Source organism: Scardinius erythrophthalmus (assembly GCF_964197995.2).
Source record: "Scardinius erythrophthalmus genome assembly, chromosome: 20".
In the NCBI taxonomy this organism is placed as follows: domain Eukaryota; kingdom Metazoa; phylum Chordata; class Actinopteri; order Cypriniformes; family Leuciscidae; genus Scardinius; species Scardinius erythrophthalmus.
In genome coordinates, this window is record NC_138240.1 from 34,047,400 (window position 1) to 34,072,082 (window position 24,683).

The 24,683-nt window shown below is 37.6% G+C and overlaps 1 protein-coding gene across 2 annotated transcripts in view; it reads right to left on the reverse strand.

Moving 5' to 3' along the window:
• The window catches only part of vps13a (vacuolar protein sorting 13 homolog A), an 88,725-nt gene that overhangs the window by 26,519 nt on the left and 37,523 nt on the right, over positions 1 to 24,683 (reverse strand). Inside the window, exons 39-55 of one of the 2 annotated variants that reach the window (XM_081349367.1) lie at positions 22,245 to 22,576; positions 19,891 to 20,244; positions 18,598 to 18,699; positions 18,365 to 18,517; positions 17,485 to 17,743; positions 15,484 to 15,644; positions 12,807 to 12,910; positions 12,144 to 12,429; positions 9,095 to 9,505; positions 8,915 to 9,019; positions 7,848 to 7,994; positions 6,799 to 6,930; positions 6,580 to 6,713; positions 4,156 to 4,242; positions 2,818 to 2,944; positions 2,444 to 2,673; positions 1,083 to 1,236 (exon numbers count right to left, since the gene is read on the reverse strand). In XM_081349367.1, coding sequence (XP_081205493.1) covers positions 1,083 to 1,236; positions 2,444 to 2,673; positions 2,818 to 2,944; positions 4,156 to 4,242; positions 6,580 to 6,713; positions 6,799 to 6,930; positions 7,848 to 7,994; positions 8,915 to 9,019; positions 9,095 to 9,505; positions 12,144 to 12,429; positions 12,807 to 12,910; positions 15,484 to 15,644; positions 17,485 to 17,743; positions 18,365 to 18,517; positions 18,598 to 18,699; positions 19,891 to 20,244; positions 22,245 to 22,576 — 3,278 coding nt within the window. The remainder of the gene's footprint in view (positions 1 to 1,082; positions 1,237 to 2,443; positions 2,674 to 2,817; positions 2,945 to 4,155; positions 4,243 to 6,579; positions 6,714 to 6,798; positions 6,931 to 7,847; positions 7,995 to 8,914; positions 9,020 to 9,094; positions 9,506 to 12,143; positions 12,430 to 12,806; positions 12,911 to 15,483; positions 15,645 to 17,484; positions 17,744 to 18,364; positions 18,518 to 18,597; positions 18,700 to 19,890; positions 20,245 to 22,244; positions 22,577 to 24,683) is intronic. The other variant, XM_081349368.1, reaches the window with a different exon arrangement.

Genomic DNA, 24,683 nt, shown 5'->3' on the forward strand with positions numbered 1-24,683 from the left:
CACAACTCTCATTCCAGCAGGATGATCTGATTTTAGCTGGATCTCAGCTTGCCTGACAGACATTTCTTGCTGGATGAAGGACCACCACCTTCAAATCAACCTGGCTAAGACAGAGCTGTTGCTGTTCCAGCGAACACACCCCTTCATCACAACTTCACCGTTCAGCTAGGCTCTTCAACAATCATACTTTCCAGGACAGCCTGGAATATTGGAGTTATGATTGATGATAAGTTGAGCTACATGGACCATTATTGCTACAACTGCCCCACAGAGCAAAATTGCCTTATACATTATGAAATCTCTTTTCATCAAATTGCACTGGCTGCCAGTTGCTGCTTATAGTAAATTAAAGGTATTGACACTTGCCTACAGAACAATCAATCGCTCTGCACTCCATACCTAAACTCACTACTTCAGACCTACAGTATGTGCCCTCCAGAAGCTTGTGTTCTACGGGCGAACGCCATATTGTGGTGCCATCGCAAACAGGCACAAGTCACTATCGCGGACATTTACCTTTCCTTTTCCCTGCTGGTGGAATGACCCGCCTAAATCCACCCCAGCAGCGGTGTCTTTAGCTGTTTCTTGAAATAAAATAAAAAACATGGCTAAAGACACATCTCTTTCGTGAACACTTGACCCATTAACACACAATCTTCATCTTCAAAAAACGTTTTTATTTGAATTTGTCTATTGTTGCCCTTTGTTGGATAAATTGCTAAGCTTTTTTTCCCCTCTTTGTTAGTCACTTTGGATACAAATGTCTGCAAAATAAAAAAAATGTAATAATTAATACTATAGTTTTTTTTTCTTTCAAATGTGCTAAAACCCGCATCCAGCACTTTTACTGTGGCCAAACTGGAAAAAAAAAACATATTGACCCTGATTTAAACATGCCAAATAGTGGCCGATACATTTCAGCCTCGGTAATGTATCGGTCGACCACTAAAAAAGGATCCAATCACAACAGGGGTCATTTACATGTAGAAGCCTTAAAGGTACAGTAACAAAAACACTCAGTTTAATCTGATGATAAGACGTCTTGCCTGTAAGGCTGTAAATTGGTTCCTATATGCACTAACCTGGTAGTCGTTCTGTAGGTCAATGATGGTGCTGTCCACTGGACCGCTCTCCATATAATCTCTATAGTGCTGCTCCAACATCGTAGCCTCTTTAACACTCAAAACCTTCCATCGGCTCCGCTTCTTAGGCTTTGTTTCCCACACCACATCAGAACTGACCAACACACACACATAAAGTTAACTTGATCCATTTCTATAAGCAAAATATCTTTTACCAACACCATTTTAAAGGGCTGTTTACACCAAAGACAATAAGTAAAACAGCAAATATAAAGTTTTAATAATTGTTCTAATTCTATGAAAATAGCAGAGCCCACACCACAACTATAACGATTGAAGCACAGAGGAAAAATATTGTTAAAATCACCTTCAGAAAAAACATTTGATGAGCTGATAAAAACACTGACAGCCAATCAGAATCCACCTGACTTTAAAGAGCTTGAGCTTTTAAAAGTGGCAGACGACAAAATTGCAGAGCGCTTATAATAAACAACATAGTATTGTGCATTACTTTGTAATGTAAAACATTTAATTTGACATTATTACAAATTATTGCATTTTTTAATATAGTGTATTTAAGTGTAAGAAATATAGTCAGTACACATAAGTGGCCTTTTATTTCAGTAATATTATATGATCTTCAGGTAGTTTTAAAAAAATATATACTTTTAAGATTTGAAGTACAGTACAAGTTCACATTCAATACAATTAAGTGCACTTTTTCCCCCACAAGGGTTGGTGTTGACGCTAGTTATCATTATATTTATCTTTATAGTTATTGTTCTTGGTCTGAAAGGGCCTTAAACATGCTTATACCATGGTCTGGGTGAATGCTCGATTCTGATTGGCTGCAGGGTGTCCATTAAAAAGTGATAGAGGACACCTAGTAAAGGAGTTCTGGTGAAACTGACTGTTTACCGTTCGAAATTAATAAATAAATGCGCTGGCTACATCAGCTGTGAGTAACCATAGCAACAGGCAGTCAAAGTATCTATACGGACTATAAATCGAACGGACTATAAATATCTCCGGTTGCTAAATAAACCGTCAGGCGTAACCAGGGAAACCAAGTTATTGTTTGTAAAAACTTTAGATTTCAATTGTAAAACTAATTAAAATATAAACTAATGTTTTAAAAATGTGTTATTTGGCAAGTGACCATGGTATAAGCGGGTTAATGCCCTTCGAGGTGTCCATTGTCAGGCATTAATGGACTTCGGCGGAGGCAACCGTAGGTTCACACCTCGCCGTCGTCCATTAATACCTGACAATGGACTCCTCGTTGGGCATTAACCCTTACTTAACATTAAGTTTAGCTGAACATTAACACTTTTTCGTGCCAGCATGACACCCAGCAGTACCTGGTAATGCCAATGAAAGCCACTTCTTGGCTGGTGGTGTTGTTGACCAGAGAAATGCCCATGTTCTGTAACGCGATACTGATTTCTTGTTCAGCCAGCTCAATTTTCTCGCTCTCGCAAATCTTCTTGTAGACACGCCGCTCTGTGGTGAAAAGAGCCACACGCTGGAGGCCTTCATAAAATGAGATGACGAAAAACTTTCCCTCCTTGTTCACATCCAACAACTGGTCCTATAGGACAAACGAAAACAGAGACCCAGACGAACATTCAGCTTCACGTCTTCAATCAAGTGCAAGATTAAGTCCATAAAGTGTGGGGGAAAACTGTTAATATTGTAATGGATTATTAAACCGGCTAGTTTTTATAGTTCTCACCTCTTCACTCTTCAGCTCTCCTTTGAACTTGCCCCATTTCCAGCTCAGGATTCTTGAGCCGGTGGGTTCAGCCCAAGTGTAGTAGACGGCCTGTCCTGGACCCAGCTCATCGATTTCTGTCTGAGAGCTGCCAGAATCACACCATTAGTTCAGACTGACTTACACATGACCAAACATCACACAAACACATCAAAAAAATTGCAACAAAGTTCAACAAACTCTGTACAAAACAACAAAAATCACAGTGAAACGTGAAAACACACAACCGCCAAAAGGTTTGGGGTATGATTTTTTCCCATAGCAAATTCATACTTTTATTCAGCAAAAAAATTAATTAAATAATTAAATGTGTCAGTAAAGACATTTATAATGTTACAAAATATTATGAATTCAAATAAACTTTCCATTAATAATAATTAAAAAAAAAAAATATCACGGTTTCCACAAAATATTGTAACTGTTTTCAACATCAAATCATCATAATGATTTCTGAAGGATCATGTGACACTAAAGACTGGAGTAATGATGCTGAAAATTCAGCTTTGATCACAGGAATAAATTACAGTTTAAAATATATATAAAAAAGGAAAGAGTTATTTTAAATGGTAATAATATTTCACAATATTACTGTTTTTACTGTATCTTTAAATCAAATAAATGCAGCTTTGATGAGAAGAGACTGCTTAATAAAAAAATTTTTTTACAGAGCCAACACTTTTGAACGGTAGTGTGTATTGCAAAAAAAAAAAGAACTATATGAATGTGAGACACATTCACAAGTTACACTTGTGAGAGAGATAAAGTTGAAATTATGACGGCAATGCAGCCACAGCAGCCAGGAGCTCACAAGTGTTTTTATAGCATATAGATATCACAGAAATAACAGTAATTTACACTTCATACACAGCACAGGCAGTTCAACAGCAGCCAAAGTCACAATAGTTAAGTGTCCAAAGAGAGGAAAAAGGAAAATTATTCATGCTCGGTACTTCTCATCAGAAAATGTTCCACTAAGACACAATACAGTTCATTTGTTAGCAAATGGAAATGAAGCTGTAAGCTCAGAAACAGGAAGAAAGTTGGGTAATTTCCTATTCCTGTCCACAAAATACAATCATCAGAAGAGAAGAAAGATTAGCGCAAGGTTCAGTTCAGACTCCAACCTGAAAAGCTGTGGAAGAAAAATAAGTTAAAGAAGAAAATTGTATTCATTTCAAAGCGTTTTGGATGGAGTCGTGCGTCTCCCTTCACCAGATCCTGCGTAAGATTGCAAGGAAAAGAAATACTTTCATGCGTATCACTTTATCTGTGTGAGTGTTTATGTGTGTGTTTGTGTACCAGAGGGAATCGGTCTCTTCCCCCAGTGATAAAGAGATATCCAGTATCTCATTCTGAACCCAAGTAGAACATTTCCGCTTCTTGGTGCTACAAGGGAAAGAAACATAAAACCAAACAAAACAGACAATTAAAGCGATTACAAACACTCGTACAGACTTCAGTGGACGAAAGCTTGGGGTTTCATTTTCACTGCATTAACAACAGATTAAAACTCCAGAAAGTAGACAAGACAACAAGTATGAAAATGCAAAAAAAAAAAAAAAAAAACTTGAAAGTGGCTTAAAATGGGGTTGAAGGTTCACTGGCTGCTCCAGTCTATTCAGTGGCATTTTTAACTCATTTTGCAAATGGATAAATAAAAGCAAAAATATCATTTAAATGTTGCATTTACAAATTATTTATATTCTTTTTATTTATTGTTATTTTTACGTATATTTTAAAACATTAATTCAATAAATTTGTCAATTAAGTTACATTATTAATTTTTTATTAAACCATGGATAATTGATGTCTTCATTTATTTATTTTTTTATCCTCCATTAAAGTGAACATTTAGCTAGAAATAACATAGTGGGATTTATTATTTATTAATATATTATTTTTCCATGCCCCTGCATGAACTATTGTATTGTATTGTATTGTATTTAGGACTGTCAAGTGATTACATTTTTTTAATCTAATTAATAACACGATGTGGCGATTAATTAATCTAATTAATCATGAATTAGTCACATGTCAAATTTGGCTAAGAAATTTAAAGATAATTTAAAGGAGAACTCCGGTCAATTTTAACATTGAGCTCATTTTTTTGTAAATTTGGAGTGCTGTCAGTACAGAGAACAACGACAAAAACCTTTGCACCCTGTTGACTTCAATGGGGCAAGTTTTAAACCAGCTTTTAGCCTCTTAACATCCTTGATGTGTCATTACAAGTGCACAGAAAATGTGAGCGATTCCTTTAGAGTTAACACGGGTGAATCTGACTGCAGTAGATGTGAAAGATATGAATAAAAATAAAGTTAATTCGGCCAGCGCACATACCTGTATTTACATCCTGTTTTCGGTTGAAGTCCAAAGTAGTCGATTGTCGAGTTCACGCGCATATGTTTAGTTACCTATGATCACGCGTGTGAACTCGGCAATCGATTACTTTGGACTTCAACCGAAAACAGGATGTAAATACAGGTATGTGCGCTGGCTGAATTAACATCACTTTTATCCATATCTTTCACATCTACTGCAGTCAGATTCACCCGTGATCACTCTGAAGGAATCGCTCACATTAGCTGGGCACTTGTAATGACACATCAAGGATGTTAAGAGGCTAAAAGCTGGTTTAAAACTTGCCCCATTGAAGTCAACAGGGTGCAAATTTTAAAAAGAGGATAATATGGTGTAGGCAACACCGATTTTTGTCGTTGTTCTCTGTACTGACAGCACTCCAAATGTACAAAAAAATGAGCTCAATGTAAAAATTGACCGGAGTTCTCCTTTAAAGTCGTTTTTGTGTTAAATGAGAAAAGCATCAAATAGACATTATAAAAAGCAACTTTAGAAGAATTTTTTTTTTTTGATTCAACACAGAATTTATTACACAAACTTTAAGGCTTCAACGGCCAGCAGTGTCAATGACGAGTAAATGACGACAATTCTAATTTTAAGGTGGACTATATATATTTTTTCTTTATTAATATGGAAATATGAAATAATTATTCTTTAATGAAATAATACTCTAAATAAGAAACTAAAACTACGAGTAGGTGGCGGTAAATGTCTAAAGGAGTAATTCATTCATTCATTCATTCGATTCGTTCAAACGGCTGATTCATTCAGTAATGAAGTAAATGGCTCTCTTTATGAATGAGTCATTGAATCATTAGTTCACCCGATTGATTCACTCAAAACGCGGATTCATTCACAATGAATGCACAACTTTTCTGCTCTGGTTTTAAAAGGTAATATTTTGGTTGGCAAAATTGAGACAATAACAAAACAGACAATATTGTGTCTAAAATATAACAATCTCAATATTGAACTGTTGTATAAAATCAATATCACATTTGCACTCGTGCGATATTGTGCTCGTTACCCGTGTGATATTGCTTAACTATATTATATGATATAAATATGAGACAAAAACTCATACAGGGGCATTTGTGTTACATAAATAATGTTATATTATATGTAACGCATACATAAAATGCAGCTAGATTTTGTAATCCACACATTTCACTCAGAAGAATTCACAATTACAATGTTCATTTCATCAATAAAAACCAAACGCAAGGCATATAAACATACAGTACATGACGAACAGGGCCAAACACAACTGATCCAGGACCATCGGACAATGCTTCTTGTTGTCCCACATGTTGTCTTTAAACTCTGGAATGCTTTGAGCTTTGATGAGTTTGTGGTTCTCACCTCTGATGGAACTGCAGCGTCTGGTCTTTAGTGTGGTTGATGAGGAGGAATGGAGCGGCACCATCGTGGTAATCAGAGAACCGGATCACAGCCGAATGTTCTGTCAGGTTCACGTCCACAATAATACCACCCAACTAGAGTCGAGAGGGAAGGAGACAGGGATGAGCTGAGGGGGAGTGTGTCTGTGTATCTCAGGCTGTGTGGGAAACACTGACTCACAGTTTTGTCCAGGTGCAGCAACAGGCAGTTCTCTGGTTGGTGGAAGTCAAACGCTTGCGGCGATGATTGACAGCCCTCCACTTTCACTTTGAGTTTCTTTGAGTCTTTCTCTGGCCAGAATGGAACGGCAGTCTAAGGAGCAGACAGATAGTATATATATATATATATATATATATATATATATATATATATATATATATATATATATATATATATATATATATATATATATATATATATATGAAGAGTTCAGATGCAAAAGCCTCTAAATGCCATCTGAAATTTTCTTCTAGAATGATCATTTTTATCAAGCTCGTATAGTTAAATTAAATAATTTCACTTAAATGGCAATGAAGATTACCTATTAATTGTAATTTAAGTGAAATTACTGAACTTAACTATACGAGCTTGATAAAAATGATCATTCAATAAGAAAATTTCAGATGGCATTTAGAGGCTTTTGCATCTGAACTCTTCATATATATATACACAGTCAAACCAAAATGTTTTCAGACACCTTCAACATTTATCACATTATCACAGTTTATTCGCTATAGTTTCGAAAATGGTCAAAAGAAATATGACAAGAACTCAGAGTTATTAAATCAGTTGATATTTCACTGGTTTTGTCCGTCCTTCTGTTCGAATGTCTCACAGATGAATCATGTTGAATATCTGTCAGCTGTTAAATTTAACTACACAGTTAGATAATACCAATTTAGCTCAACCAATCACCAAGCAATGCTTCATTTTGTTCAGTCTGTGTGTAAAATTAGCAATTAAAGAAAAAACACTTCAGCAAAACATGGTCAGGTCAATTTGTCTGAATAATTTTTGGTCCCAAACCTTTACTGTTAGTCACTGTATGAAGAATTATTGGGTATAATATGTCTCAGGTTACTTTATTTTGCTATCCTCACTTAAAGGATAAGGACAAAAAATATCACAAATGATATCTGGTGTCTGAATAATTTTTGGTTTGACTGTATATATCATAATTCAGAGAATTATTAACATTTCTCCTGTTAGAAGCAGCTTTCTCTCCTGACCTGTCCGGGTCGTGCCTCAGTCCAGTGCTCGGGACCCTCCTCGCACACCTGTATCACATGCTTGCTTCTGTTCACCAGCATGTAGAAAGGCAGGAACGTCACCAACCGTGTCAAACTGAAGCTGGATGCATCGATCTTCACTCCCACCTACCATCAAACCACACATTACTCAACACGTACTCAGCTCAAGTCACTGTGCCATTTGCAACCCATTCTCATTTTGTAAACTGACATATTTCTGAGTGAAACAGAAGATTCAATGTAGGATGGGACTTGACTATCCGTTGGGAATTGATTAGATTGTGAAGGTGGTGATCAATCCAGTATATTAGAATTATTTATTTACTATTATATTATTCTATTAAACTATAGAACTATTAAAAAACTAAAACTAAAAACTATTAAAGTTTTTTGTAATTTTATGTGCTTTTGTAATTTTTATATTTCTATTTAGCTTTAATTTATTATTATTTCAGATTTAGTAAAAGTATTGTTATTATTTAAAATTCAACTTATTTGATTTTAGTTAGTTGCCAAGGCAGCATGTCTAATTTTCATTTAAGTTTATAATTCATTAAAATTGATTTCAGTTTCATATATATTAATAATAACAATTTTATTTGTTTTAGCTAACAATAACAACACTGCGTCAATCTCCAAAACTGTTTATTAGGATTTAATTTATGTTAATTTTGTATGAATTTTTTCCTTTAAATTAAAAAATAAAAAATGGTCCATAAAGTGTTCCATATATATATATATAAACATACACACACTTTTTTCTGGGTTAATGGACAAGCACATTTTTGAGTATATAGACAAAATCAATAATTCAAATAAATCAAAAAAGTGATTCGCTGATTTAATCGAAAAGTGGGTATTCCATTATAGCTAACATATTAAATGTGATTTCTCCCTTTATTTTTTTTAAAAGTGGTCCATCTCCTCCCTTAAACTGTTTATACTAAGACAAGGAACATGTATTAAGAAAGTAAATAAGGTCAATTTTGATTTCATTTTGACTTTAATGTATTAAAAAGTGACGGTTTCAATGAAAGAACGGTCACCATGTAATCCTTCTGTCTGCCTTTGCATTTGACGTCACCATAACTCCCGACGGTGTCAATAGAGAAATCGTCTGATAGTTCACTTTCTGAAATCATCAAGCGAATCTGAAAACAACAGAATGAGAAGTTAGATAACTGATCAATGAAACAGCTGAATGTTCACTTGACATTCTTCCCAACCTTGTTGTTCTGCAGAAAGTTGCGTGGCTTGAAGGAGAAGAGGAGGGGCATGTCGTAATCCTTCGGGTGTTTGCGATGAATATCATCTGCCTTGTACTGTAACAGTCGGCCTGTCTTATTCACCATCCAGTAAGGCGAGTGAATGGCCACCACCACCTGACCCTCCTCCTTCTTAACATGGACAGCAATGTCTAACTCCGGCCTCGCATCCGGCTCCTCTTCTAATCCCAGCGAGTGGAATTTGATGAAGCTGATCTCTTCATGGTCGCTGCTGAGACTGTAATGGGACTCCCAGTCCTGCTGCAGGTATCCCAGAAGCCTCAGCTCCAGAGAGGAGAAATCCATGATGGCCGTGTGGATCTGGGAGGAGTGGCCCTCTTTTAGTGAGGTAGAGGGGAAATCTCCATTGCCCTGCAAAAACAAAACAGTTTTGTACAATATTTAACTATGAATTTAATACCCGTTACATAACTGAAAGTAGTATTTTTTTATTTTGGAAAGTCTTCGGAAAGTCTGTTGCGTTCCCAAATTATAAGCGACTCAAACACAGAGAGAACTTGCAGAGAAGCATTTACTGTGAATCGAAACTGAAAATGAACACAGTGTTGTGCTTTACTCTGAAACATGCAGCGTCATAGACTGTACAATAATATGGACATGGTGTCCATGACGTTACCCGTAGGTTTCTAAAGAGCATTTTTGGGCAAAGAAATGGGCAAACAATTCAGCAAACAAACGCTAGTAGTGACATCAGCGGCAATTCACCTGTCACTCAAGTGGCCACGCCCTTAATTATGCAGAACTTTAAGGCTTAATATAATTTAAACGGATGAGTTATATAAAAATTCACCCCCATCACAGTCGTCATGAAGGGCAAAATTAGCGATATAGACCAAAACCACTTTTTGCACCAGGCTGTAAACATGATTTTTTTGCTGTAAAGTTGGCCATTTTAACATGCAGGTCTATGGGATTGACTCTCTTCTGCAGCCTGTCTCTAATGGCCAGTCGATGAATTACAGTTTAAAGGGCACCTATTATGCCCCTTTTTACAAGATGTAATATTGGTCTTGGGTGTCCCCAGAATGTATTTGTGAAGTTTCAGCACAAAATACCCCACAGTTAATTTATTATAACCATTTGAAAATGTCATTTTTGGGGCCTGTTTTAAAAAGAGCTGTTTTGGTGTGTACCACCTTAAATGTAAATGAGCTGCATATCCCCGCCCTGCTGGACCCAGATGGTGAAGAGCGTCCGGCAGAAGAAACACGAATGAGATTGGACTAAACGTCTCGGAATGGTTATTTGATACATTTATGTACTTACAAAGTTTTAATCGCGTCCCCTTTGCAATTATGGATGTGCAACACACACACACACACACACACACACACACACGAATTGTGATAACGTTCGCGCAATTTTTTGAAACTACACACACACACTGTGATAACGTTTGCGAAGTACAAACAAATTATTATTATTTTTTTCTTAAGTACAAACGAAATTATATTTATGCGAGGGGTGCTGTTGCTCATGTTGACATTGTCGTACAGGTGCTTATGTGGCAAATGTGAGAAGATGGCTACAGAACCAGAAAACATAGGCTATGCTGCAGGGAGATAGACGTTTATATACTGTCTATGGAGATAGAGCAGACCTTAATTTATTTACATTTGTAATTGCTGCAAAAAATGATACGTGACATAAAACTGTCTGACGTTGTTTGTTGAGACATCCTATGACGACGGCAATAAATAGCTTTAGACGCATTTGTTGTTGAACTGGCTGACATCGATTGAAATGACTATTTGCTCAAAAATCATAAAATACACTTACTTCTGGAGGTGACGTTGGATCGCGAACTGTAGGCAACGATCCACACTTGAGGATTAACTTTGACCCTCGTTCACTACAGTCAGTCAGAAAATGATTCGCGCAAACATAAACGTATTTAGATAGTTTAAGTGGCGCCTTTTCTTCATAAATAAAATCCATCCGCTGCGTTTTCAGTGGCTCTGATGTCAGTGAAGACTACTATGTCCATTCTTACATCCCACAACAGAACACCTACACTTCTTAGGAGACATTACCGGCTGTCGTTGAAACAATGGAGGATGGTGTACACAGATCACCGAGGGCGGGGTCTATGCCAAAACCAGATTGTCAATCAAACACGTCGGTGGGACTTAGCACAATTCTACGTCACAGTGCGGGCAATCTTAGAACAGCTCGTTCTGAGACAGTGCTTGTGATTTATTGAGATAGTAAAAAAACTACTGGGTGGATTTTTACCATTCTAGGGTGGTTTTGCTCACACACTGCCAACACACATTTATGTTCAAACACCATGTAAAAGTGAATTTGGCATAATAGGTGCCCTTTAAGTCACTTCTGTGTTGGATTCAAAAGAGAGACCGGAAGGTTGCCGCTTGGTCGGAGTATATTTTTATATAATTTTATCACAACCGTTGCGATTTTATGATCGCACAAAGCCATATCACATTCTCACAACAATGCATTGTCAAAATATAAAGTTACCCGGCAACTGGCGAATAACACCGTCTCAGTGCAGATTTTTACTCGCATTTGGCTCTTTGAACCCTGACTAACTGTCCCGCAGATCCGCAATCCGCACATGAAGTAAATGTATTAGAAGATGTAACATTTTGCAGTTTATTTAGTAATTCTTTAAGGCCATTTCGTAATTTCAATCATCATACAGTAACCCCCTTCCCCAACCATTTTTTCTCTGATTTACACAATTCACGTGGGTCGTACTTTTCAGGTCGGAAAATAAGCAAATACGTTAAAATATGTGCAAGGAAAACACACCCCTGATAAATGCTAAAACAGGGAAAATTAGCATGCACAATTAAAATATCTAATATCAGCCAATTTCTATCCAATATCACCAGATCGATAAATTAAAATATCTCTAACATAGGCAAAAAAACTATATGGAACCGTTACAGTGGGAATCTGTGATAAAAGATAGTATCTGTGACAGGCCAAACTACAACATATCTGTCTCAGTGAGCTCTCGTACCTTCAGCTTGAAGGTGATGGGGTACGGCAGAAGGTTTCGGAGGAGAACCGTGGGCCACAGGTGCAGAACGATGGGCTTGTCAAACTCCTCCTCGGTGCTGTGGGACATCACAGCGTCTGGAAGAGGAACCATGTTGACCTTCAGCATCTGGGCGCTGTCTTCATGATGATGGCAGTTCTTCACCAGACACTCTCCAGGCTTCTGAATCACCTCATTATAAGTGAAACCCTCGGAGCGCTCGTACTGATCCTGGCCTTCAGTTACAGGCTGCAGACTCAGTTCAGCTCTGAAAACAACCAACATTTGAAAATGGGAAGCTTATTGGTTTAAAGTGTCCCCATTGTGCCATTTTAAAGGTTCCTAATTTTGTTTACATGCATCCAAGGTCAAAAACACTTTACTTTTCTCATAATATACGTTGCAGCATCAGCTCTTTTCTCCCTTTGCTTTGAACTTTGAGCGTTGTAACTTTGCAGATGTTGTTTATGCTCAAACAGCAACATTACACACTAACTAAAGTTAGAAAAGTCAAATCATATTCAACCACCCCTTTAAAAAAAGACATTTAGCTGCAGCCAAGTGACTTTACGTGGCTCAACATTTGCTGCTCTGCGACCCACAGTCTGAAAACCCCTGCTTTAAAGAGTCCTATCTGACACAGACCTGTAAGAGCCGAGCGGCACACAGAACTCTTCTGTCGGCAGAGAGGTGCCCAGACACTCAGATCCTTCAAAAACACGGATCGGCACCGAAAAGTGATTGATAATCTAGAAAAAGCAAGAAAAAGCAATGACATCTTGAACAATACTATGGAAGGCATTTTCTGCCATTTTAAATAAATCAATTAAATGATAAAAATGAAAACAAAAACCAGATTAACCATTACATTAAAGAAAACTATATGCAAAACATGAGACTAAATTTTAAATGAAATGAAATTATTTTATTTATATTTTCAGTGGCAATGCATGCATCATGTCAAATTGAAAAATAAAATGCAATTGGTGATTTGATGTTTCATTTTCACTACAATCTCGAGGCAAGACTGCCAGTATTAAAATGAAAAGGCAAACATGAAAAAGAAACTGCAAATACAGTTTTTACAAAGCTTTTTCATTAACGCTCACACAATAATAGTGACACAATTAAAATTAAAATGTTTTCATTTTATTTCCTCTTTTATTTCAGTTTTCGTTTTCATTTTCAGTCAACCTGTATGCAAATCATATGTTAATGAGTGGGTGGGGCTTATTCTGAGTGTCTGAGGGCGAAGGAGTGAGTACAAGTTATTGAAACTATAAAGTAGTGATCACATTGTATTCGAGACGAGTCACGATGGTGAAATCTGTGAGCCAGCTTTTGCAGGAAGCTGCCACAGCCATGTCTCTGTTATTAAAGTAGGGACACACCAAACCAATGCCAAAGAACTAGCGCTGATGAAAGCCGACTGTGTTGTCGCCTCGCGTCGGGGGAAAAAGCTGCACTAGTCTGTCTATTTCTGCAGATATATTTGTCTATATTCGTCCTTCAGAAAGTGAAACCGACACTGCAGGCTGCAGATACACAAACTGTAAACAAAGCAGCGCGTGCTTACCAAATACAATATGATCACAACATTATAGTTTCAATAATTTGTACGCGCTCCGTCTCCACACTCACTCAGACACTCTCAGAATAAACCCCACCCACTCATTGACATATAATTTGCATACAAGTTGACTATGAAAGTGAAAATTTAAATAAAAGAGGAAATAAAATGAAAACTAAACTTTTTAGTTTGAATTATGTCACTATTATTGCATGAGCATTAATAAAAAGCTTTGTAAAAACTATTAGCAGTTTCTTTTACACGTTTGCCTTTTCATTTTAAATTTGGCAGCCTTGCCACGAGATTGTAGTGAAAATGAAACATCAATTCACCAATTGCATTTTATTTCTCAATTTGACAGGGTGTTGTTATTGTCACTGTAAAAATACAAAATGAAATGAAATATTGGAAATTGTCACATATTTTGCGTATATTTTTCTATAATGAAATGGTTAATCTGGTGTTAGTTATCCTTTTTATCATTTCATTGATTTATTTCAAATTAAAATTCCTTTCATACAAAACCTGCTAATGATGAAATAAAATGCACATATTGAATATTGTAGCTAATTTGATTATGTTTACAGCTATTAATGAAAGTATGGCATTACATTTTTTCTCAAAATCAGAGCAGAAATTTGGAGAGAAAAAAAAAGAAGAAAAAAGAAAAATCACAAATTCTGCCTAGACCTACTGAGAAGTCATTTTTAAAGGGAAGTCTGGATTCTAGACAGAATCTGAGAAGTTATTCTGCTCTGATTTTGAGAGAGGCTGTGAATGGGTGTCTGCAGGGCTTGACATAAACATTTTTGCTCACCAGCCACTGCGACCAGTGGATTTCCAAAGTGACTAGGCAGTTTTTTTTCAGCATTTTCACAATGGGGAAAAACGTCCATATAGATATTTTTAATATTATCTCATAATTTGGCGGCAGGAATATTAGGCTACTGTCACTTTAAGACCTGACTCACAGATCTGGAGCAAATGAAACAACTGAATGAGGAGAGGCAGGTTTGACGGGAAATGAGTATTGGAAGCGTTTCAGATATTTCAGTATCAGCAAAATCTGAAAAATACTACACTGCACTTAGTTTATTTTTTCAGATGCCTTTTAAAAAGACTACTACTAAAAAAATTATATATTATTTATTAAATTCAACCCGCCAGTGTCTAGTAGAAGTGACTGTTACACGCCACTGCTGAAATACACCCGCGTTTGGCGGGTTCGTGGGTGTTAAAGGAAAACTCCGGTCAATTTTAACATTGAGCTCATTTTTTTGTAAATTTGGAGTGCTGTCAGTACAGAGAACAACGACAAAAATCGGTGTTGCCTACACCGTGTTATCCTCTTTTTAAAATTTGCACCCTGTTGACTTCAATGGGGCAAGTACTAAACCTGCTTTTAGGCTCTTAACATCCTTGATGTGTCATTACAAGTGCACAGCTAATGTGAGTGATTCCTTCAGAGTGATCACGGGTGAATCTGACTGTAGTAGATGTGAAAGATATTAATAAAAATGATGTTATTTCAGCCAGCGCACATACCTGTATTTTCTTCCTGTTTTCGGTCGAAGTCCACAGTAATCGATTGTCGAGTTCACGCGCGTGATCATAGGTAACTAAACCTATGGGTGTGAACTCGACAATCGATTACTATGGGCTTCGACCGAAAACAGGAAGAAAATAATGTCAAGCCCCGGGTGTCTACATTTTGTGTGTGACTGATATGTGTGTTTTTTAAATAACATCCACCTGGAAAGGAGAGCGGATCTTGACATATTTGCTCCCCTCGACAGTGTAAATCTGACAGACGAAGAAGCGAGTGACACCTGAGTCATGGTGCATGACACTGTACATGCCCCGTCCCGTTTTGATCAGCGGGATCACGCTAGCGGTAGTGTGGCCAACCGGAGCTGGAGAAGAGGAAAAAGAAAAAGAATTTAAATTGTTTTTGTCTAGAAATTTTGCAGAATGCAACAATAAAACTTAAAGTCCCCCTGTGGAGAAAATCCAGCTTTTAACGTTGTTTATGTGTCTATGTGGTGTTTTTAATATGCTTTAAGACAAACCATGTGTAAATTCATAAGTCGACACCATTACTGAGTATTTTCTCCTTAAAACTGCAGTGAACCAAAGACAGTCTCAAAAACACGCTTTGAAACCGCTGGTGTTTCTGACGTCACAAACTACCTTGTAACCAATCAGATCAACGTGTGATCGTCAACAAGTGAGTGGAGGTGGGGCTCATTTGCATATTCATAGAACCGGGTATACTAAATGAGGCAAGGGTGTCGAGTTACATTCAAGATATTTTAAGGCATGAAGAAATTTTTTTCAAGGAAAAAACGCTTAAATATGTAATTGTGGTGATCAAAGGTGAGTTTTAAGGGATAAAATGATTGACTACAAGGGGACTTTAAAGGTCCCGTTGCATGCGATTCCATGTTTCAAACTTTAGTTAGTGTGTAATGTTTCTGTTAGAGCATAAATAATATCTGTAAAATTATAAAGCTCAAAGTTCAATGCCAAGTGAGATATTTTATTTAACAGAAGTTGACTACAAAAAACGGCTCGATTGGACTACACCCCTCTACATCCTGCATTAGTGACATCACCAGAACCGTTTCTTGACTAACCTCCGCCCACAGGAATGCTCCCTCAACTCTACTGGCTACTTGCGCACTTCTTATAACTTAGCCTACTGTGTTTACTCAGCTCTTACGGTGATTTTCTGAAGTAAAACTGACGCTTCATCTTTTGTGTGATGTACAATAAACTTTATTATACTCATCAGTACATGTTTGATCATCATTCAGACAGCAGACGTGTAGGCTATAACTTAAATAAATAATGGATACATAGCCTACAAGCAGATGACAAATACGTTATAATAACCGTAATTAAACTACTAAACCATACCTGTTTCATCTCTATACAGCAATCTGACTCTGTAGGCATTATTGTCCGACTCGAAATGAACGCCGTTACTGAGAGTTTCTGATATTATCATCATTCTGTGAGATGAATTTTTCCTGACAGACTGAGCACGAGCTCATGAAGCTCCGCCCCCTGTGTCGTCCAGCAGCACCTCATTTGCATTTAAAGGGGACACACTGAAACGGCTCGTTTTTCTGAGCCCCCAAAAAATGTCAATTTAAACATGCTGTAAAAAATGATCTGTTGGGTATTTTGAGCTCAAACTTCACATACACACTCTGGGGACATCAGAGACTTATTTTACATCTTGTGAAAAGGGGCATAGAATGGGACCTTTAAGATGTTCATATTTAATCATTTTAATCATCTCTTTTAATTATTTATTTGACAAATTAAAATTTGGAATATTTTCAAATTCAGATGAACAGAAATTTCAACAGAGATTAATGTGGTTAATTATTTATTTGTTTAATTTACCTTAAAAAAAAAGTTATTTGCCACTTGTCAGTTTGACAATAGATGCCTTTATATTATTTTAAAAAAAATTGGCATCAATGGTTCTATTAGAACCTTTAACATCCATGGAACCTTTCCACTGCACAAAAGATCCTTTCAAATTATTTAAATGTTCTTTACACTAAGAAAAGAATTGTTATTTTTTAGAACTGTTGACTGAAAGGTTCTTAGTGGAACCCAAATTGGTTCTTCTATAGCATTGCTGCGAAATAACCCTTTTGGAACCTTTAATTGTTTAGAGTGTACTAGTGATTTTGTGATATATATTCTGAAAGGTCACAGGTCGTGACGCAGTCTTACTGGGCTGGATGTAGTTTTTGGCGCTGAGGCTGGTCATGGCTGAGAACTGATCACTGGACTCAGCGCTGAGTGTGTAGTGCATATTCAGGCTCTCTCCATCCTGGAGCTCCACCACACGGTTCTTAGACTCTTTACCGATGGGTCGAAACACTTCGCTGTGCAGCACCGACACCGCCAAACCCAAGTGATTCTTCACCACAAACGGAGCCTGGTCCTTCTGGAAGCACTCAGCGGTCTGTTTAGCAGCCTCTGCAAATGCCTGGAAAACCAAACAGAAGAAACCACTCATCTGTAAATCCATGCATTTTATCTGTAACAGAAAGACGTCTCTCTTCAACCATCTTAAAGGAGTACTGTAGTTCACTTCAGAATTAAATTTCCTGATAGTTTCCTCTCCCCCACATCATCCAAGATGTTCATGTCTTTCTGTCTTCAGTTGAAAAGAAATTAAGGTTTTTGAGGAAAACGTTCCAGGATTTTTCTCCATATAGTGTCTTCAATGGGGTCCAACGGGTTGAAGGTCCAAATGTGAGTTTCAGTGCAGCTTCAAAGTGGTTAAAAAGTATATAAATGTTTATTTTTGTTATAAAATGGCGGATGGTTTGTCTAGATAAGACTCTTATTCCTCGGCTGGATCGTGTCGAGACTTTGAAGCTGCACTGAAACTCACATTTGAACCGTTCAACCTGTTGGACCCCATTGAAGACACTATATGGTGAAAAATCCTGGAATGTTTTACTCAAAATCCTTCATTTCTTTTCGACTGAAGAAAGACAGACATGAACATCTTGGATGACATGGGGGAGAGGAAACTATCAGGACATTTTAATTCTGAAGTGAACTAATCCTTAAACACACTGGAATCATCTCGATCTCGTACCGTTCCTAGATTGCTGAGCATGTTAAGGCCACACTTGGTCAGGGTGACGTTAAGCTGGTCTTTACTCGTGAAGCTGATGACCGTTTTATAATCAGGCACACTGCCGTCCACCTCATCAGATACCCCAGAATATGATACTGGTTTCTTCTTCATCTGTAGAGATAAGATTATTAATCATATGAACTCATGAAAAGTTATTTTAATAAAATATTAGGCCTGAAATGAAAAGTAACCTTCAGTAAAAGAGTCCATGGTCTAAAGCCATCTTTTTCCTCATCGTCCAGCGGCTCCAACAGCGGTTCCCACAAACCCATCATCTCATTATAATAATTCACCTACAGGAAACAAAGTACCTGTTATAGGACACTAAAATCTTCAAAAAAAAAAAATTGTAAAATAAAAAAAACAAAAAATAATTACTAAAAAAAAAAACAAAAAAAAAAACAGGAAATAGTACTATTGTAATATTAATGTAATAAAAATGAGTATTTAAGAAAAATAATACTATATTTTATTTTATCTTATTTTACAGTACAAGAGTAAAATTATTATACTAATATTAATATTAATATAATACTTAATTTCTTCATTTCAAATGTTAAACCATAAAAAACTTGGACAAAAAACTGCCTGGAGCCCTTGAAACTTTTGTTGGTAATCGCTTCTCATTACAAGTGGTTCCATAAGTGACCCAAACTTTATTTGAGAGGCAGCATTTACTGACAAATGAGCCACTGAAAAGCTGAAACCACCGGCAGATCATAAGCCATATCGCGATTTCAGTTTTATTTTCGCATAACCTTTACGCTCAGGAGAAAATCCAACGTAACTTTGAGGAGACCAAGACAAACATGATTATGTATTTCTGCTCAGCAACTCAGGACATCAACCGCACAACATACGCTAATAACTTTTCATTACTGTCTACTTTCAATGTATAACAGTTCTATCTAATACCGTATAAGACAGGACTGTTAAATAAAACTGATGAACACGGAGAATGCGACTGTGAGCTCAGGCTCTGGCGTTCTCAGCGCCGTCAAAATAAAAGTCACAGCAACAAGCGCGTCTCACGTCACGTCAGAGTTCCTACTGAGGGTGCGAATGCAACCAGGAAAACTTTCCTTAGGGAACCATTAGTTCTCGGGGGAAACACCCTGGTGGCTCGTTCCTAGAACTACCCGGTGCGAAAGCCCCTATAGTACTACAACATCCTCTGACCTCCAAGTCCAGATGACAGTGCAGGTCAATGAGAGTACTCGTTATTTCGATTAATCGTGCAGCCCTAGCTGAAAGTACTCCAGTACTCATGCCATTCCTATTAGCATCTTTGAATAAGCATCTGCCAAATGCATAAATTTGTTTGCGTTCCCAAATGAACGTAATAAGTGACCCAAACTCATATGAGAAGCAGCATATACTGACAAACAAGCCACTTTGAAACGCAGATCATAAGCCATAATGCGATTTCTCTTATATTCTCGATTAATCGCGCAGCCCTACATTATACTCCAACACCCTCTGACCTCCAAGTCCAGATGACAGTGCAGGTTGATGAGAGTACTCCAGTTCTTCACGTCTCCCTGGAACGAGGCTTTGGCCAGGAGCATGGGCACGGTGCGATGGCCCACGCCGGCCTCCAGCGTCAGGCAGATGGAGCTGATGATCATCCTCAGAGACTCTCCGTGAGGAACGAGAGGAACGACGGAGTGAGTGACCTCTTCTCCTCCTTCCTCCAGGAACCAGAGCTTCAGGTCTCGCAGGGTTCGACGTTCCCACAGGTCCTGTGGCACGGGGCTCTCCTGCTCCTCCGTGGTCTCGGCTGCAGGGCTCAGCGCTGACTGAATGGTGATGACCGTGTTTATGATGATGGGAGACACCTTTGGGAACAGGAAGACAGTAGAAATTGGTTCCAGTATCAGACAGGGAACTAAAAGGTTCATATTTCACACTTTCATTTTCATAATCTGCCAATAATGTTCTTGCAACAAAAACTGCAAACGTATGTTTGTTTTTCAATGTTTTGTTTTGACAATGTTAATTTATGGTGTTTATATTTGTAATATGATTTAGATGGTTGTAAGAGTGGATTTTTATCACCCTTATATTTTTAAATGAGCAGCCAGAAGTAATAAAGACATTTCAAAATAAGAGTCCCAGAGTATTTTGGGCTTGTTTATAATTTAAAGTCCTGCATTATGCATAACATAAAAATATTTTCTGGTTACTATTGGGATTTCGTTTGCAAAATAAATTTAGCTGGCATTAAATTTAAAGGAGAACTCCGGTCAATTTTAAAATTGAGCTCATTTTTTTGTACATTTGGAGTGCTGTCAATACAGAGAACAACGACAAAAATCGGTGTTGCCTACACCCTGTTATCCTCTTTTTAAAATTTGCACCCTGTTGACTTCAATGGGGCAAGTACTAAACCTGCTTTTAGCCTCTTAACATCCTTGATGTGTCATTACAAGTGCCCAGCTAATGTGAGTGATTCCTTCTGAGTGAACACGAGTGAATCTGACTGCAGTAGATGTGAAAGATATGTATAAAAATGATGTTATTTAAGCCAGCGCAAATACCTGTGTTTACATCCTGTTTTCGGTTGAAGTCCAAAGTAGTCGATTGCCGCGTTCACGCGCGTGATCATAGGTAACTAAACCTATGCGCGTGAACTCGACAATCGACTACTTTGGACTTCAACCGAAAACAGGATGTAAACACAGGTATTTGCGCTGGCTTAAATAACATCATTTTTATACATATCTTTCACATCTACTGCAGTCAGATCCACTCGTGTTCACTCTGAAGGAATCACTCACATTTTCTGTGCACTTGTAATGACACATCAAGGATGTTAAGAGGCTAAAAGCAGGTTTAGTACTTGCCCCATTGAAGTCAACAGGGTGCAAATTTTAAAAATAGAATAACTCGGTGTAGGCAACACCGATTTTTGTCGTTTTTCTCTGTATTGACAGCACTCCAAATGTACAAAAAAATGAGCTCAATGTTAAAATTGACCGGAGTTCTCCTTTAATGTTTAGAATAAACATAATTCCAGAATTATTGAAATAAATACAGTTTAAGGAAGAAATATTTAAAAACCTAGTGTTTGTATTAAAATAAGTCATTTGCAAGCTAAATTATTTTATTTAAGGAAAAACTGATCATTTGATAAATTCTCATTCCACCCCAATGGTTTTAATGTGCTCCTAAATTTTTCAAATTAGGGAAAAAATGTAACATTATTATCATAGTTAATCAACAACAGATAAATTGGCATAAACGTGCGGTATTTATTGCAAACTGCACTGAAACCGCGAGCCTGTAGAATGTTTTTACAATGAAACTCGCATCACTCACATTTTGAAGTTTAATATTATACTTTTAAATCAAAGCTTAAAACACATTTTCTTAATGTGTATCTTTAATGTATTATTCAATTTTAATGTATTATTTAATTTCTTGTCTGTAATTGTATCGATTGCAACTTTTGTTTTTGATTATATTGTCCTGTTCAGCACTTTGGTCAACCATGGGATGTTTTTAAATGTGCTTTATGAATAAATAATGAAATTAAATTAAATGAAATATTGTCTAATGGTTTAATTATCATTTTAAGCCATATCGTGCTTCCAGCTCTTCCGTCCCCAAATTTAAACCTCTTAAAATAGAAAAATTAAGACTTTTGTTATACAATTCAAGATATTTAAGATTTTTATTACCTTAAATTTGATAAAAACTGTTTTAAGGACCTGTGAGGACGCGGTTTCACACCGTCTAACTGACCCTCAGAATTAAACAGGCCGTTTTGCAACAGTAGCTTTAAGTTATCAAGGATTTCTAAATGGGAGCTGATCATCATGTAAAGCTAAATCACCTTGAGTGTAAGAGAGCTGATGGACAGCTCGATGGACTGAGGCTGAGAAGGCGATTGGTTGCTCTGGAAGAACACCTGACACGGTTGGAGCACCGTCGTCACGTTGTTCTCGCGCTTCTCTCGCACAAACGGACACGCCACCACCTTCAGATCTGAAACGGCGGCCGTCATTGACTGACCGCTGGGCTCGCTCTTCATCACCAGCTCACACTGCGTCGTCATAACCAGAGCCGGAGCATCAGCACGCGTGAGGTCGGCCACAAAAACGATCTCAGGATTCCTCACCACAACGTTAATCTCAGTTTTGGCAACCACTGGTGGAGCAGGAACCGCTAGCAAAAGAAAGACACAAAGCAAATTAGTGTCGGCACCTATTGTATCTGTTAGTGTTCTTCCTCTTCCACTCCTGAGTCTGAACGCGTTGTTGTCTTTGGAGCTCTATCGATTTGATTTATAATTCTTGATTTTACTCTTTAAACTTACTTACAACAAACATTTTCTACTTTTCCTCACTGAGAAGCACTACTGCTCAAACCTCATAGTTACAACGCGGACTGTTGAGCAGACGTGTCTCAAGCCTGTTAGTGATTCTACGCTGGATACTCTTATAGGTTACTCCCGGGGATCACGGCTGAACGCGTCTTCTCAACACTCACTTACAAACATTTTTCACCTATCGTGCGTCTACTCTACACCCGTACCACTTAAAAGACGGATTATATCTAAGACGCTTGTCAGAAATTAGTATTAATTGATAGCATCACTGGTAGTGTCGTTGCTAACTTACTGTCCATCTGTTAAAATGGCGAATATATCAGATGCAAGTAGTCTACCTTTTGGTGCAGGTGAGGACACATTTGAGCTGCACGCGGTACAGTCTGAGCTGGAAGCTGTTGAGAAACAGATCCACGACCTTTTAGTGAGACAGGCCGAGCTGAGAGACCGGCGTTTAGCTCTTGAAACATCACGCGCTGATGCTCACAAATCAGAGATTAATGTTACTAACCGGCTGACTCCGACCTCGTCTACTCCGTGCGTTACGCCCGTTTCACACATACTCCGTGTGCAGTGCGTATGCGGTGCGTGTTGCAGTGCGTATGCAGTGCAGGAGCAGCAGGCGCAATAGTGCTTTCACATATGCTGCGTTTGCAGTGCGTAACTGATTCGCTGCTGTTATACCACGGATACATACTCACTATTTGTATTTCAAATCCAGAAGTTATCAGCAACTTTTATTTAAAAAAACATTTTTTGTCAGCATTGCGATTCTCTTTGTACACATAGACACTGTTTAATAGACGTATTCACGTTTAAACACAATTTAAACAACATATTATTAAAAGCATTACTTCTATATAATTATATATTAAGTTGCTCAAGCAAGTGGTAAAAATGTTTTACCATGTAGGCTATAGGCTACTATTAAAATCGCATAGCCTACATTTTAAATTAAAACTTAAAATTGACAAAAACAGCAGACTCACCCTTGCCTTTCTTTTGCATAATTTAAATCTTTATACAATAAATCTTGCATGCCACTAATAACTTGTTTTTCCACCTCCACGAATGAGACGAGTGTTGTTCATTATGTTGTCTTATTGAAGTAAATGGTATTTTCCCTTGATTTACCCCGGTCTTAACGTCTCAGCATTCCGATTGTCTTTGTACGCATATACACTCTTTAACAGACGCACGTTTATACACAATTTAAACAACGTCAGCCTATTATTCAATGGATTACTTTTACTTATATTAAGTTGCTCAAGCAAGTGGGCAAATATTTAACCATGTACTTTATATTAAATCGCAAACATTTTAAATTAAAACTTAAAATTGACAAAAACAGCCGACTCTCATGCCTTTTCTTTTTCATTTAAATTTGAATACAATAAATCTTGCATATCACTAAGAACTTGTTTTTCCACCTCCACAAATGAGACAAGTGTTGTTCATTATGTCACCTTGTTGAGGTAAATTGTAGCTTTCCTTGCTTTACCCCGGTCTTAAAGTGAAAAAAAAAAGTATTTAAATACATTTATGTTGAGATTACTAAATTTTATTTAATTAATCGCATTTATGGTGAAATTGCTACATTTTTAGGTCAATCTGTGTTCATTTTGACCACGAAACATGCACTGTCACTTTAATTCAGCGCGTGCAGCACAGCAAAAATAGACTCGGTGCGGAAACGATCGCTGCACTGCTGTTTACGCACCGCAACTGGAACGGATCGCCGGACTGCATCCGTGTGCAGTGTGAAAGCTCTAACCTGTTAACATGGGTACGGAAAAAAATACGCACTGCATACGCACTGCAAACGGAGTATGTGTGAAACGGGCGTTACTCGGCATCGGTTCCGAGCGCCAAGGTCGCGATCAGCCATGGTCTCGTTCACTCCGGCTCCAACACGCCACCACGAAGCCTGGATATTTCCGCAGC